The sequence below is a fragment of the Cladophialophora immunda genome (genome assembly GCF_000835495.1).
Source record: "Cladophialophora immunda strain CBS 83496 unplaced genomic scaffold supercont1.7, whole genome shotgun sequence".
NCBI lineage: Eukaryota > Fungi > Ascomycota > Eurotiomycetes > Chaetothyriales > Herpotrichiellaceae > Cladophialophora > Cladophialophora immunda.
The window spans coordinates 2,745,438-2,757,450 of NW_015622547.1; the positions used below are offsets into that span (position 1 = coordinate 2,745,438).

General features: G+C 53.6%; 4 protein-coding genes across 4 annotated transcripts; 1 reads left to right on the plus strand and 3 right to left on the minus strand.

The window, feature by feature from the left end:
* Nucleotides 1-90: 90 nt before the first annotated feature.
* PV07_11672 (uncharacterized protein) lies at nt 91-1,132 on the minus strand (the record flags this gene model as incomplete). Its single annotated transcript, XM_016399132.1, has 5 exons — nt 91-239; nt 317-337; nt 393-699; nt 765-1,016; nt 1,076-1,132. The coding sequence occupies 5 exons, from the start codon at nt 1,130-1,132 to the stop codon at nt 91-93; spliced, it is 786 nt and encodes a 261-aa protein (XP_016243694.1).
* Nucleotides 1,133-1,783: 651 nt separating this feature from the next.
* Nucleotides 1,784-3,331, minus strand: PV07_11673 (uncharacterized protein; the record flags this gene model as incomplete). Its single annotated transcript, XM_016399133.1, has 1 exon — nt 1,784-3,331. The coding sequence occupies one exon, from the start codon at nt 3,329-3,331 to the stop codon at nt 1,784-1,786; it is 1,548 nt and encodes a 515-aa protein (XP_016243695.1).
* Nucleotides 3,332-3,529: 198 nt separating this feature from the next.
* PV07_11674 (uncharacterized protein) lies at nt 3,530-7,035 on the minus strand. Its single transcript, XM_016399134.1, has one exon. It carries the CDS (start codon nt 6,699-6,701, stop codon nt 3,864-3,866), a length of 2,838 nt encoding a protein of 945 aa, XP_016243696.1. The 5' UTR covers nt 6,702-7,035; the 3' UTR covers nt 3,530-3,863.
* A 780-nt stretch (nt 7,036-7,815) lies between these two features.
* PV07_11675 (uncharacterized protein) lies at nt 7,816-10,893 on the plus strand. Its single transcript, XM_016399135.1, has 2 exons — nt 7,816-8,388; nt 8,449-10,893. Exon 2 carries the CDS (start codon nt 10,324-10,326, stop codon nt 10,699-10,701), a length of 378 nt encoding a protein of 125 aa, XP_016243697.1. The 5' UTR covers nt 7,816-8,388; nt 8,449-10,323; the 3' UTR covers nt 10,702-10,893.
* Nucleotides 10,894-12,013: the final 1,120 nt, after the last annotated feature.

A 12,013-nucleotide genomic window follows, 5' to 3' on the forward strand; every position in this document is an offset into this window, starting at 1 on the left:
AGCGTAAGGGTTGCAGGGTCGATAGTGTTGAATGAGCCGGCCGGAAACCCGCCGCTTGTCGCTGAGGCGGCCACCGCAGATGCGGCGGATTCACTTGAAGATAAGGTTGTCGTTGTTGTCGTTGATGATGATGGAGACGAAGACAAGGATTTTGATGTGGTGGTGGAGGTGGATGAGGTTGAAGAAGATGCTGCTGCTGACGATGAGCTTGTACTGGTCGTCGAGCTCGAAGTTTCTGGCTTAGGAGCCTCCCCTGTTTTAGTAGGCTCCGCCATGTTAGATGGGACGCTGCTGCTAGGGCCAGAAGATTCCGTACCAGATGTCGTCATCGCAGAGCCTGGAAGGAATGTCAGCAGCGTGATCTCGTATCCCACAAGAGTGTTGGCACTTACTCGATGATTCTCCAAAGAAGCCACCAGGAGAGACAGCAGCGGTCGGTGCCGCAGCTGGTGGAGCACCAGCCACCGTCACGCCAGTCTGGACGGCTTCAGATGCCGGGATTGACGAAAGACCAGGCGTAAAGGACGGATTGGAGGATGTGAAGACGGCAGCAGCGCCCATTCCTCCCCATTCCCAGCCGGAGGCCATGGGAGGCGGGCTGCCAGCACCGCACCAGCACCCGGGCGGAGCATTCATCCATTGAGTCACATAGGCGGTCACGGTGCTTCCCATACAGGGCGACACGGCTGTCACGGTAGTCTGGAATCCTCGATGTCAGTGCTGCCAAACTTGGCACAAATCAGCGCCATTCAGGGAACACTCACGGTCTCGGTCATAGTGCTGGTCATGGGAGGCGGGCAGCTCTGGGGAGGGCAGCTCTGGGCTTGGACGACCGTGGTTGGTGCGGCTCCCCAGGTCGAGGTATATTGATTGTTGTAGCTGTTGCCACCACCCCAAGAGCCCCCCTGGCCGCCGGAGCCACCGCTGCCGTACTGGCCTCCTTGGTCCATCCCGCTGTTACCTCCATTGCCCCAACTCGAGCCACCGTCACCACCCATGTTGGAACCAGCCGAAGCCTATCTGCCGGTCAGCCAAGAAGTAACACAAGACGCGGGAGAGTGCAGAAGACACGTACTTGCGCCAGGCAAGCGGCCAAAACGGAAAGAGTGAAAAAGGAGCGGACAGCCGGCATCGCGATAGAATGTAATGCTTTTTCACAAAGGAATGGCAGATAGGAGAAAGAAAATTAGATGCTGGACCAGCAACAAAGAACGAATGACTTCTCTTGGGGGAGGATGAGGAAGATGGGAGATGGAGGATGAGAAGAATTGGCGAAACTTGCGACTCTAAATGGACATTTTGAAGTCCGCATGGAAAGGGGATGCCGACGAGGAGCCAAATTGAAGGGAGCTGACTGTTCTCGGTGTGATGGGCATCCGGACAGCGGCTTCAGACGACGAATGCTACGAAGTGAGCAGGGTAAGGGACGGGCAGGGAGAGGCGAAGTGGTTGCAGCGGACGGCCATCGGGTCGCGATTGGCCCAGCTGGATCTCAAAACACCAGCTGCGACGTTTGCTTCTTCATCACAGTCTCGGAGTTGAGCCTTCCAGTGGCTGGGTGGTATCAGGTTGAGGTTCCATTGTAGCAGACGATGCGTACTGAGACAAAGGGGGTGTTTCAACGCAGGCGCTTGGCGGAGACCTGCGACACGACCGACTCTTCGGTGCTCTGATTGGCCAGCCTTATCTATCTAGGCGACGCTCTAATAATACAGCCTTGCAGGCACGGAGCGCCATCTCAGAAATTTCATGGTCTGGATCCCCCTTCCCCGGACCTCGACTCTTACTCGTCTATCTTTGCCAGCAGCTGCCGGACTTTCGCAACGACATCCTCGACCTTGACAAGCACACCTTCCTTTTCGGGGTCGCCTTCTGCCAGACCCATTTGCTTGACCTTGACCTCACCTCGGGCCTGTTCATCTTCACCGAGGATGACTGCGATTGGTGCCCCTGCACGGTCTGCCTCTTTGAATTGTCGTTGCAGCTTCGCCTTCTGTTTCCAGAAAGTCTCTGCTCTTATGCCAGCATCCCTCAGAGCAACGAGAATGTCGATTCGTTCTTCAAACATTCCTCCAAAGCCAGAACCGCCAAATGCCATGACATATGCGTCGGTCCTGTTGCGTGTGATATAGCTGAACTTTTCGCCTTTTGCAATTCTGGCTTTCGTAATGGCAATTATGCGATCAATGCCAAAACTCACCCCAACGCAGGGAATATTGGCCTCAGGGCGGAATCGTTCGACCAAGTGATCGTAGCGACCACCCGCAGCCACCGATCCTACACCCACGGACGGGTCTTCAGATCTGTCTTCGTCTTCAGAGACCTTTTTCTTTTCCCTCTTAGGAATGCCGTTGGGTGCGCCATTCGTGGCAACAGGTGCCATGGGAGGTGCAGGGTCGGTCGCCGGAGCAGGTGTGCGCGTAGGGGCAGAACCCTCAGTGACAACTTCGTAGATGATACCTGTGTAGTAGTCAAGGCCGCGCGCCAGTGATAGATCAAAGGATATCTTGTCAAGAGCCTTCCATCTCCGGAGGTAGCGCATCAAAATCCCCATCTCTTCAATGCCCTTTTTGGCCTTGGGATTGCTCATGAGAGCCTCGTCTTTCTGCAGCTCCTCCAATAGCTCCTCCCCTCCCTTCCTGGTGACGTACGTCTGGATCTTGTCTGCGACTGACTCTTCTAGCCCCTTTTGCTCGACCATCTCCTTCTTTACTTCTGCCCACGGCAGTTTGTCTAGTTTGTCGACTGCGCTGGATATCGTCCTGATCTTTTCCTCTGGAACACCGCAAACCTCAAACAGCCCGTCCAATATTCTTCGGTCGTTGATCTTGATTGTGTACTTCCCACTCCACTCTAGGGTTTCAAAGACTTTGACGATGATCGAGATCATTTCGCTGTCATTAAACATCGGGGCACTTTCACCAGCAAAGTCGATGTCACATTGCCAGAACTCGCGCATGCGCCCTTTCGAGATGGCAGGTTGATCTCTCCTGTAGACCTTGCCTATTGCGTATCTCCTCCAAGTCTCAATATCCGGATTCATGGCCAGCCATCTGGCAAATGGGACCGTCATATCGTAGCGTAGTGACAGGAGCTCGCCGCCTTGGTCTTGCAGGTCGTAAATCAATTTGGAATCTTCGCCATATTTTCCTTTCAAAACCTCTTGCAGCTCAAAGACTGGAGTGTCTAGCTCTAGGCCGCGATAGTGTTCGAATACTTTCTCGATCTGCCTCCTGATAGCTTTGAGCAGGTCGATATCCTCACCAGACCAGTCTCGCGTGCCCTTCGGATTCTTCACCACTTCTTTGCTCTTCTTCTTGTCTTTCGCCATCGTGGCGCAGTACCGGGGAAAATAACGGAGACTTGAGGGCGGAAATATGGAGGAGACACGTCGATTGACGGGCAGATTTGCGCTACACGTTCGTAGCAGACTGCGCATGTATGGATGTCGAGGCAAGAAGTCGATCGACGTGTCTAAAAATGAGGCACAAGTAACGGAGAAATTATTGGGCATGCGACATCACGTGATCAGCAGTCTGACTCATTTGGCAGGAGAAGTACTGTACGCACATAACCAACTCGCCAGGTTCGAAGCAGCACCTTCTCCTTTCCACGGACCTCGAACGAGCCTCTTGGGAGCCGATTAGCCTCCGTGGTAGGGCGGCCCCAAGGAAACGCCCGTCAGACCTCAGACTACTCCTGAACCACAGGTAAAGAGCAGCATTATGATGCATACGGATCAGTAACACTTTTGGGGAAGAAGCTATCGTAGATCGTCTACCACCTAGGTCGACTACATCAGAGCCCTACAACCAGCCAACATGAAGCCTGAATCATCCAAAAAGACGACCATATCTGTGGTCCTACCACGTGGTTGAACCCGGAATATGCCCTGGACTGTAGCTCCCTCTCTGAGGACTGCGCAATGCGCCGCCGATAACCCCCGCAGCTGCTGGACTGCCGTTGTTCTTGCCCCTACTGCTGCCACTTCCTTTGCGGCCATTCATCTCGTACTCAGTGGTGGTTGGCATCGGCGGTATCGGATCAGCATCTTCAAAGTCGGCAGAGAAATTGCTAATTCCACCAGCAGAACGATTGGTATCCGATCTAGGTCGTCGTTGGTCACCGGAAGGGAGGGTCTTGGCATATGCAGCGAAAGGAGAGCCTTGGACTTCGGGGATGATGGGGCTGTTGGGAAATGCTTGAAAGCTGCCGAACGCATACGGACGGGCGTGTTGCGGGGGAGGACGAGTACCAGGCAATTCGCCTTCTGGCGTGAGAGGGCCGCTGTTGCTGAGCATCATTTGTCTTTGAGCCATCTCTTGCTTCTCCAAAATGTCAAGTTCGCGCAGATTGCTTTCCCATCGCAGCCTTGCACTCCTCAGATCCCTGTCCAGATTGTAGATCTCCTGACTGAGCTCGGCCTCGCGTTTCTGTTGTTCAGCTCCTTTGGCATTCGACTCGGCCGCCCTTCTCTCTCTCTCATTCAGTCCTTGGGCATTGGCTTGAGTGATCCTATCGTGCTGCTCGGTCAGCTTAGAATTGCGGGCGGTAAGACGTTCTTTTCGGGTGACAATGGCGTTCAATTCCTGGTTGACGCAAGCTTTGTCATCATGCGCAGTTGAACGTGCCTTTGCCAGAGCATCGTTGGCTTCAGAGAGGAGTTTCTGCTGTTCATCATGCGTATCTTTGGCAGTGGCGTGGTCTTCACCCTCATCGTCAGGCGTGGAAACCAGGCCTTCGAGCGCTGCGTCGAGCTCCTGGGTTGCATCCTCAGTCTGGCGGATATTTCGTTCAGCTTGCAACAATTTCTGCCTTTGCTTCGTGTCGTCACTGGCGGTTTTCAGTCGAGTGTTGAAGCTATCCACTTCCTTCTCCACCTTGACTAACGCAGTTCTGTGCTGGCGTCGAACTTTGGTGAGTCGATTCCGCGCTTCATTTAGTTTGGCTTCGGCTGTCGCAATGGAGTTTTTCAGGGTGGTGCTAGGTGAAGATGGTGTTGAAGATTGGCGGACGGACGCAGGGGCCATGGAGGCGGGAAGATCTTTATCCAACAGCATCGGCGTCTTGACCATGATGGACGCAAAGCCTTCATCTCCCTCGCAGCTGATAAAGGTACAGGTGTAGGTGCAATTTGGTGCCAGCCCAGATATCGTACCTGCCCACTGAGCACCAGGACTGTCGTGGTGGGAGGAGTTTTCAATTGGCTCGAGGGATACGGCGTGCCACTTGGCGCCGTTGATGCGGACGTAGAATGGCCTGCAGTCTGTTCCTTGGGGAGGCTTTTGTGTTTGCTCCGATTCGTAGATGTAGGTTGCTTCAAATGAGATCGACGAAGGTTCCACATTAATAATCCAGACGAGGTCCTGATGAGATGCTTCGAAAGGGCTGCCTTCCTTGTTCCCAACACTTGGAAGAGCCTTATTGTGCTCAACCTCTCGTAAGACGTGGACTTTGGTGCTGGCGAGAGCAGCCCAAAACGGTTGTCTGCTTCTGACGTGGTTTGCCTGTCGTCTTCGCTTCTTCGCACTCATGCCTTTGTTCTCCTTGCCATCTTTGAACCCAGGTGTTGGGGACGGCAGATAGTCGACAGAGGATGAGACGGCCGTAGGGGCTGAGCCATCCAGCACCGAGGCATCCGACACAGACCCCGCCGAGGCTTCAGTATCTATTCGTTTCGATTTTGCCGTTCCTGTGGTATAGGAAGATATATAACGACGGAAGCTCGCCATTACGCCTTGAGCGATTATGTGTATGGCGAATAGACTCCGAAAATACGACGGTGGGCCGGGGCTGTCGCCAAAATCGTGATCCGAGGGTAGATATTTCAGAAAATCCATGAGCCCAGTCTGGGAAAGGAGGTCGACAGGTACCAGATTCGAATAGAGGAATCGACGAACATCTCGGCTCCGCGCTAGGTGCAGCAGCAGTACCCCCGCCACGCAGAATGTGTTGACTCTACTGTTCTTCCCAGAACTGCCATTTCCAAGCGTAATCGCAATTTGTATCTGAGCCAGGTCGAGCGCAAAATTTTGTGCCCATGTCCAGAGTCCAACCCACAGTCCGAAACAGATTGCGTCTACTATGGCGGTAGTGCTGAAGTTGGGAACGCCAGCCGATCCTTGAAAGATGTCGAGCAAGGAAATTAGCGAAGCTGGGGCACCACCTCCTGGCATTAGAGTCAAAGACGCGAACAAGGCCTGGACAATGGTCAAGACCATCGACGGCAGTGCGAGAAGGACGATCAGTAGGGAGACGGTGTCGCAGGCTGGGCGAGAGCGCAGGATTGTCGAGGCCAGATGCAGGGCGCTGATGTCCTGAGAGGACTTGGATCGAGAAGACACCATATCGCCTCGTCGTTGATGTAACATGGCAGATCCATTCGCCTCCCACTTGATATCCTTCTCTTTTGCAGCGCTCGAATCCGGCTCGCCGGTCGCCGTTTGAGAATCGAGAGCCCCTTTGGAGGAGTCCTGCTGCGATTCAGAGGTGGCTGCGAGAGATCGATCGTTGGCTATTGCGCTCGAAGAGTTGTCGGCCGGGTTGGGTTGGGGGACAGGCTCGGTTGGGACAGGACCCTTTGCGGTGCCATTGAGATGACCATTCGATTTCTGTTTGGTGACACGTTTGCCCGGTCCTACAAGACCGTTCTCATGGCGGTTGTTGTGCTGATGCTTCTTCGCCGCAGGGTTGCGCGGCATGAAGGTCTGGGAGACTGGCGGCAGGCTCCTTTCCAGTCGGCTTGGTGACTCCTTACAGGTCAGCAAGCCAACTGGAGGGATATAAAGTCCGGGTCGGCCTCTTTGGGCGAAAGGAGAGACGGATGGGGAAAGTGAAGAGAGTGCAAGATAAGGCCGTCTACGTATATGGTGGATAAATGGCTCGCGAATGTCGTGGTAGCGATATTGCCGGCAAGGTGGAAAATGCGGGAGTGAAGAAATGCAAACGGAAGTGAAAAAGCTCCATGAGCCAAGTCAGAATCTGGATGTGGATGGCGGATGTGGATTTTGGATTGCGCACTGGCATGGGCGTGGGTTGGTCGCTGCCACTGGCCCAGTTAACACCCTGTGGCCGCTCCCACTTATTATTAACAAGCCCAACCCAGAACAAGCCCCCAAAAGACAGAAATCGTTTAGTGCTTCTGTCCGATCCCATCATCGTCATCAATCATCAGCCTTTTTCCCTGTTCGCCAGATTCCTGGTCAAAATGTCCTTTCTACCAGTCATCTTTATCCCGGGAAAGCCTACGGACTACTCATTTCCCCAATGGAGAGCAAACGCCTGACAACGGCACTGGACCGAGGTGACACTCTCGAAAGCAAATTGTTAGAAGAGGGGCAGACGAGTCGAATCGAATCGAACTGGCCGAAGGCAACCAGAGGTGGGTTTCTCTACTCATTTTTCCTAGGGCGCAGTTTCAGAGACAGCTGATCGCACACAACACCCAGGATCCCTCCACCGAATTTACCTACATCCCCAGGACCAGCCCTGCCTTCTACCGGAAGTTGCTAATAGTATTCGAGCTGCCATCTGTATGAAAGAGGAAGAAAAACACGAGAAACCTGACGGACGCTGCAGTCGATGTGAGCGACTTCTCAATCTACTTTTCAATCCCCTAGCCTTTCTCGGACGCCCCCATGGCCTGAGAGAGCCGCCATTCGCCCATCTAGGTGAAGGAGGAACCTGAAACAAACTGCACAGTCCCCCGTGCACCCGCTAAATCCCGGCTACTGGACGAGGTTTGGCCGCCGATGCTTGGTTGAACAGCGCCGCTCGGGCCCCCGGAGACCTACGTGGAGTACCGAGACTCGAGCACTAAGATGCCCGCTAGGCCCGTCAATCCCCTAGCAGAGGTCATTGACAAGGCCTCCCCAAAATTGAAGCACAAGGAGGCATCCCCCAAGCCTTTCTTAGCTGCAGCATATGCACCACACACAGTGCAGGGCAACAGCCTAGCAAAGTTAAAGCCTCCGAGGAAAGAGAAAAAAAGCCCCCTACGCCAGCTGCCGACCGCTGCCGACTCGTCCGGACGGCAAGCCATCCCTCATGATGTGCTTCCTGCAAATCTCTGTCCTACCCCTCCTCAAGACTTCATTTTGCTCTAAACTTGCGCTATCTGTCGATCATGGATTTGACGGCCGCTGCAAGCCCGCGGCTTCCAATTGCCGACACATCCTGTACAAAATATTGGCATTTGCGGATACACGGACCCCTGAGGAGAGGGCTGGATGTTTCCATCCAAAGATCGACCCTGCTGCTGGCTGGACCTGCTGACCGCATTGAAAATGGGGGTCCTGCTATGTAACCCGCTGTATCTATCAGGTTCTCCCCGGTCACATCATGATTGTCCTTTGCAATTGCGGAGACAAGCATCCAGCGGCCTTTGTTGTAAGCAAATCATGCATGCTTACCCTAAAATTGGTCTGACGCTACTTTGTCCAAATTCAGCAGGACCAGCCTATTGACATAGTGATTGAGTTCTGGCTCTCCACTCTCTCATGGAAAAGGAACATCAGTCACCAACTTTTCGTGCTCTTACTTTCGGGCGCTCTTGGACCCCTGCACCCTGGCTGGGGTCGCCTCACTTGAAGGTCCATCTCATGCCACTTCTTCACGCCCAAAGGGGGTTTCCGTGTTGGCTCCTTCTTATGTGACTTCGGGGCGGTGTCTGGTTGTCCCCAAGCCAAATGGACGTGAAGGACCAAAGCTGTTGGTTCAGGCTGGTCCAACAACGCTTCTTGGAGCTAGAGTCACTGACAGAATAGAATTGGTCACAAGAGGTGAAGTAAATTCTAACAAGAACCTCTCCCGTTTCTTCCGACAACATCCCTACTGAAGATCACGGACTTCTTATCGGAAAATTAATCTACATCTCTGAACCACCGCCTATTTGTTGGGAAACACTGTAATGCGCCCTTAATCGACATCTAGTTCAACACCGGGCAGAGAGGTTTAGCCACTTATTGACAACTCCTAGGATGCCCAGAAGGTGGACAAGCACGATGTTGACCCTGGAAGAATGGTCACACGGACGATCAAGCGGTGCGCCCACACAGTTGTGTGAACCCATGAGCAGCTGCCAACTCCGATAAGACTCGGTATCCCTTTCACCATGTCGGCCAAGATCGGGATGATGTGTCGGGCTCCAGCATCAGCCATGACACTCAGCAAACCTGAATGGAATTCCAATGGACCCCGTCGCCAAAGCGGTGTCTTGCATTTCGTGGAGCCATATCGTTGGCCTCTTCGAGAAGCCACTTCTAGCATTCAGCTGGCTACAAGGTCAGCTCGATCTGTCACCGACGATCAACTTGCCTCCTGCTGGTTTACAACGTGGAAGTGTATGTTGAATCGATCAGGATGTTTCGAATGTAACGATTACCCCAGAGCTACTTGGACCACGGTCGTACAGCTCCAAAACCGCGATTGATATAAGTCGCACTGTTTTCATTGGACATTTAGCAGTACTTGGTTACCCGCTCGAAACGGTCGGAACCCCAGGACCATGTGTTGGCGGCACACCTCAATGCCCCCGCCTTGCTGGCACAGACTTGGAAGTTGTCGAGACATTTCGTATTCTCAAATCTTGCTTCGATCCACGCCCTCTGTCTCTGCAATTCGATATACATATTTCACAGCACTTGCCTTGCCATGCTGAAGATTCTCCAGACCGGTCTGTACGCCGTTCAGCCCACCAGGGACTACCTCGTACGGATGTCCGCTGAACCAGCCTTCCTTAAGACCCAGGCTGAACAGTCTGAACCAGGCATATCCAAAATCGCTCAAATCGTCGGGCACACCATGCACAGAGCCCACGGTCGTGAGTGTCTGGTTGACTGTTTTGGGGATCTCTTCGTACTTTTTCCCCGGTAGGACTAAACTAATATGTCCATGCGGATCAAGAACCTTGATAATGTTCTGGTAACTACCCTTTTCACTAACGGCGTCGAAAGCGTAAAGGAGTTTCTGCCCGGCCGGAACAGCAGCACGGATGCCCTCAACAATATGCTCGTCGCCTTTGCGGTAATCAATGACGGCGTCGCCCTTGGATTTATCGATCAGGCCCTCGACAAATTGGATGCCCCGACCGGCAACGCAGATGATGGGGTGTATCTTGGAGCGAACAAGGAGTTTCACTGCGAAGGCGCCCACGGCGGAAGCAGCACCATAAACGACCACGCCGCCAGCGACAGCATCTTTGCGGGCCTGAGACACAGTGACCCATGGCTCCGGTAAGCCCAAGCGGCAATAAAGCCCGACGGCGGCAGTCATGGCAGCCAAGGGGATGGTCGCCGCCTCTTCGAACGAGGTCTGCTTGGGAAGATGGAACGTGGTCTTTTCCCAGGCGATGGCATATTCGGCGAAGGAGCCGTGAGGCTTGCGCATCTCATGGAAGGCACCTACGCGGTCGCCGACCTTGAATTCGGTGACATTGGAGCCGATTGCCTCGACATAACCGGCAACGTCGTCGCCCGTGTTGAGTCCTGTGATGCCTCTGACGAGGATGGGATATTTCCAATCCTTGGGGTTTGTACCAGAGACGACGACCTTGATGAGGACCTGGTCGGGCTCTGGCTTGGGGATGGGGATGTCCTTGATCTGGACATCGAGCTGATCTTCTCCCTTTTTGAAGACGTGGGCCGATTTCATGATGGGCGATGCGGTAGCACCAGTAGCCTTATGCAAGAATTTGTAAGCTGATGGCCTGGGCCTGGAGAGTCGCAAGGCTACACTAGGAGATTTTGGTGCCGAGGGAAGAAGTAATCGCGGGTGGTAGCAGCGGTGCTGGTAGTAGTAGTAGTGGCTGCAGCGGCGGAAGTAGTGGTGGCTACGTTGGGAGAGCCTTTCGAAAGGAGCAGCAGTAGAGTAGAGGTACAGAATCATGGAGACATGGCCCGCGTGTGTGAGTAGTGACTTGTATATGTTGTGGTTTGTGCTCTGACATTATTAATGCTATCTTTTGCATCATCGTAGGTTCATCAAGCTCGGCAAATGGGAATTGCGCCTCCTCCTTTTCTCCTCCTCCGCCTCGAGCGCATTACCGATAAGTCCGGCCCCTCGTCAGAAGTGGGAGAACGCACCGAGGCGCGGGGAGGGGGATGTCTAATTGCGAGTAGTAGTTCCTAGACCTCTGCTTCCCTTTAGCTTTCGGCGCGCTCTTATCAACTACTCACCTCTGACCAGCTAGCTCAATATAAGAGTAGAGCATGAAGCTGAGAGATGTGATTCAAGACGGACGGGGGTCTGATGTGGTACCTAAGAGACCAACAGAAAGGAGAAGGGATAGAGCCGAGGATGTCGGGGTGTCGACGAGCATCAAGAACCAAGTCAGGGACCACGAGAAAGGGGGTGCCCAAACAATGCCATAGCAGAGATCTGGTGGTGGTGGTGGTGGTGGTGGTTGTGGTAGAAGAGATGGGCCAAGCAAGGACCAGTCCGAAAATCATCCGGGGGACGTTTCCCGGCAGCCCAGCAGGGCGATTGACTTCCTGACTACTACTTGTAGGGATGGAATAATTAAGGTAGGCGGGTGCATTTCCTGTTAGGTGGTGTTCCCAGGCGGCCATGGTGGTGGATGAGGGGCCCCCTATAGTACTCGGTACAGGTACAATAATACCTACCGACCTACCAGGTAATTGGATACGAGCAAGCAGGCCTAATTTGATGCCTATTATTGCCAGGTGGGTAGGTGCCCTGTAGGCCTAATGAATTCCACCGTCTCCCTTATTATTGCTTACCTACCAATTGTACCTAGGAGGGAGGAAAAAGTGACAGACCAGGAAATATATTGGTGGCCAGCTTCTACCACGTACCCGGTACCTCTCTTCCGCGGACTAATCGCCCAGTGCGACGCTTCATGCAGAAGCAACCAAGACGGGGAATTGGATTCAACATCGTTCGATGTTGCAGCTCGTTGTGTTTTCCATCTCCCACCCATCCGGGGCACCACCACATCCCTATCTGGTAGGTCCTTGCAGTATTAGGTCCTTTCCGTGCCCACTATTGCTCGTAA

Bases quoted from the DNA above. Each gene is read 5' to 3' on its own strand.
- PV07_11674 (XM_016399134.1), bottom strand. From the start codon at position 6,701: ATGCCGCGCAACCCTGCGGCGAAGAAGCATCAGCACAACAACCGCCAT.
- PV07_11675 (XM_016399135.1), top strand. From the start codon at position 10,324: ATGGAACGTGGTCTTTTCCCAGGCGATGGCATATTCGGCGAAGGAGCC.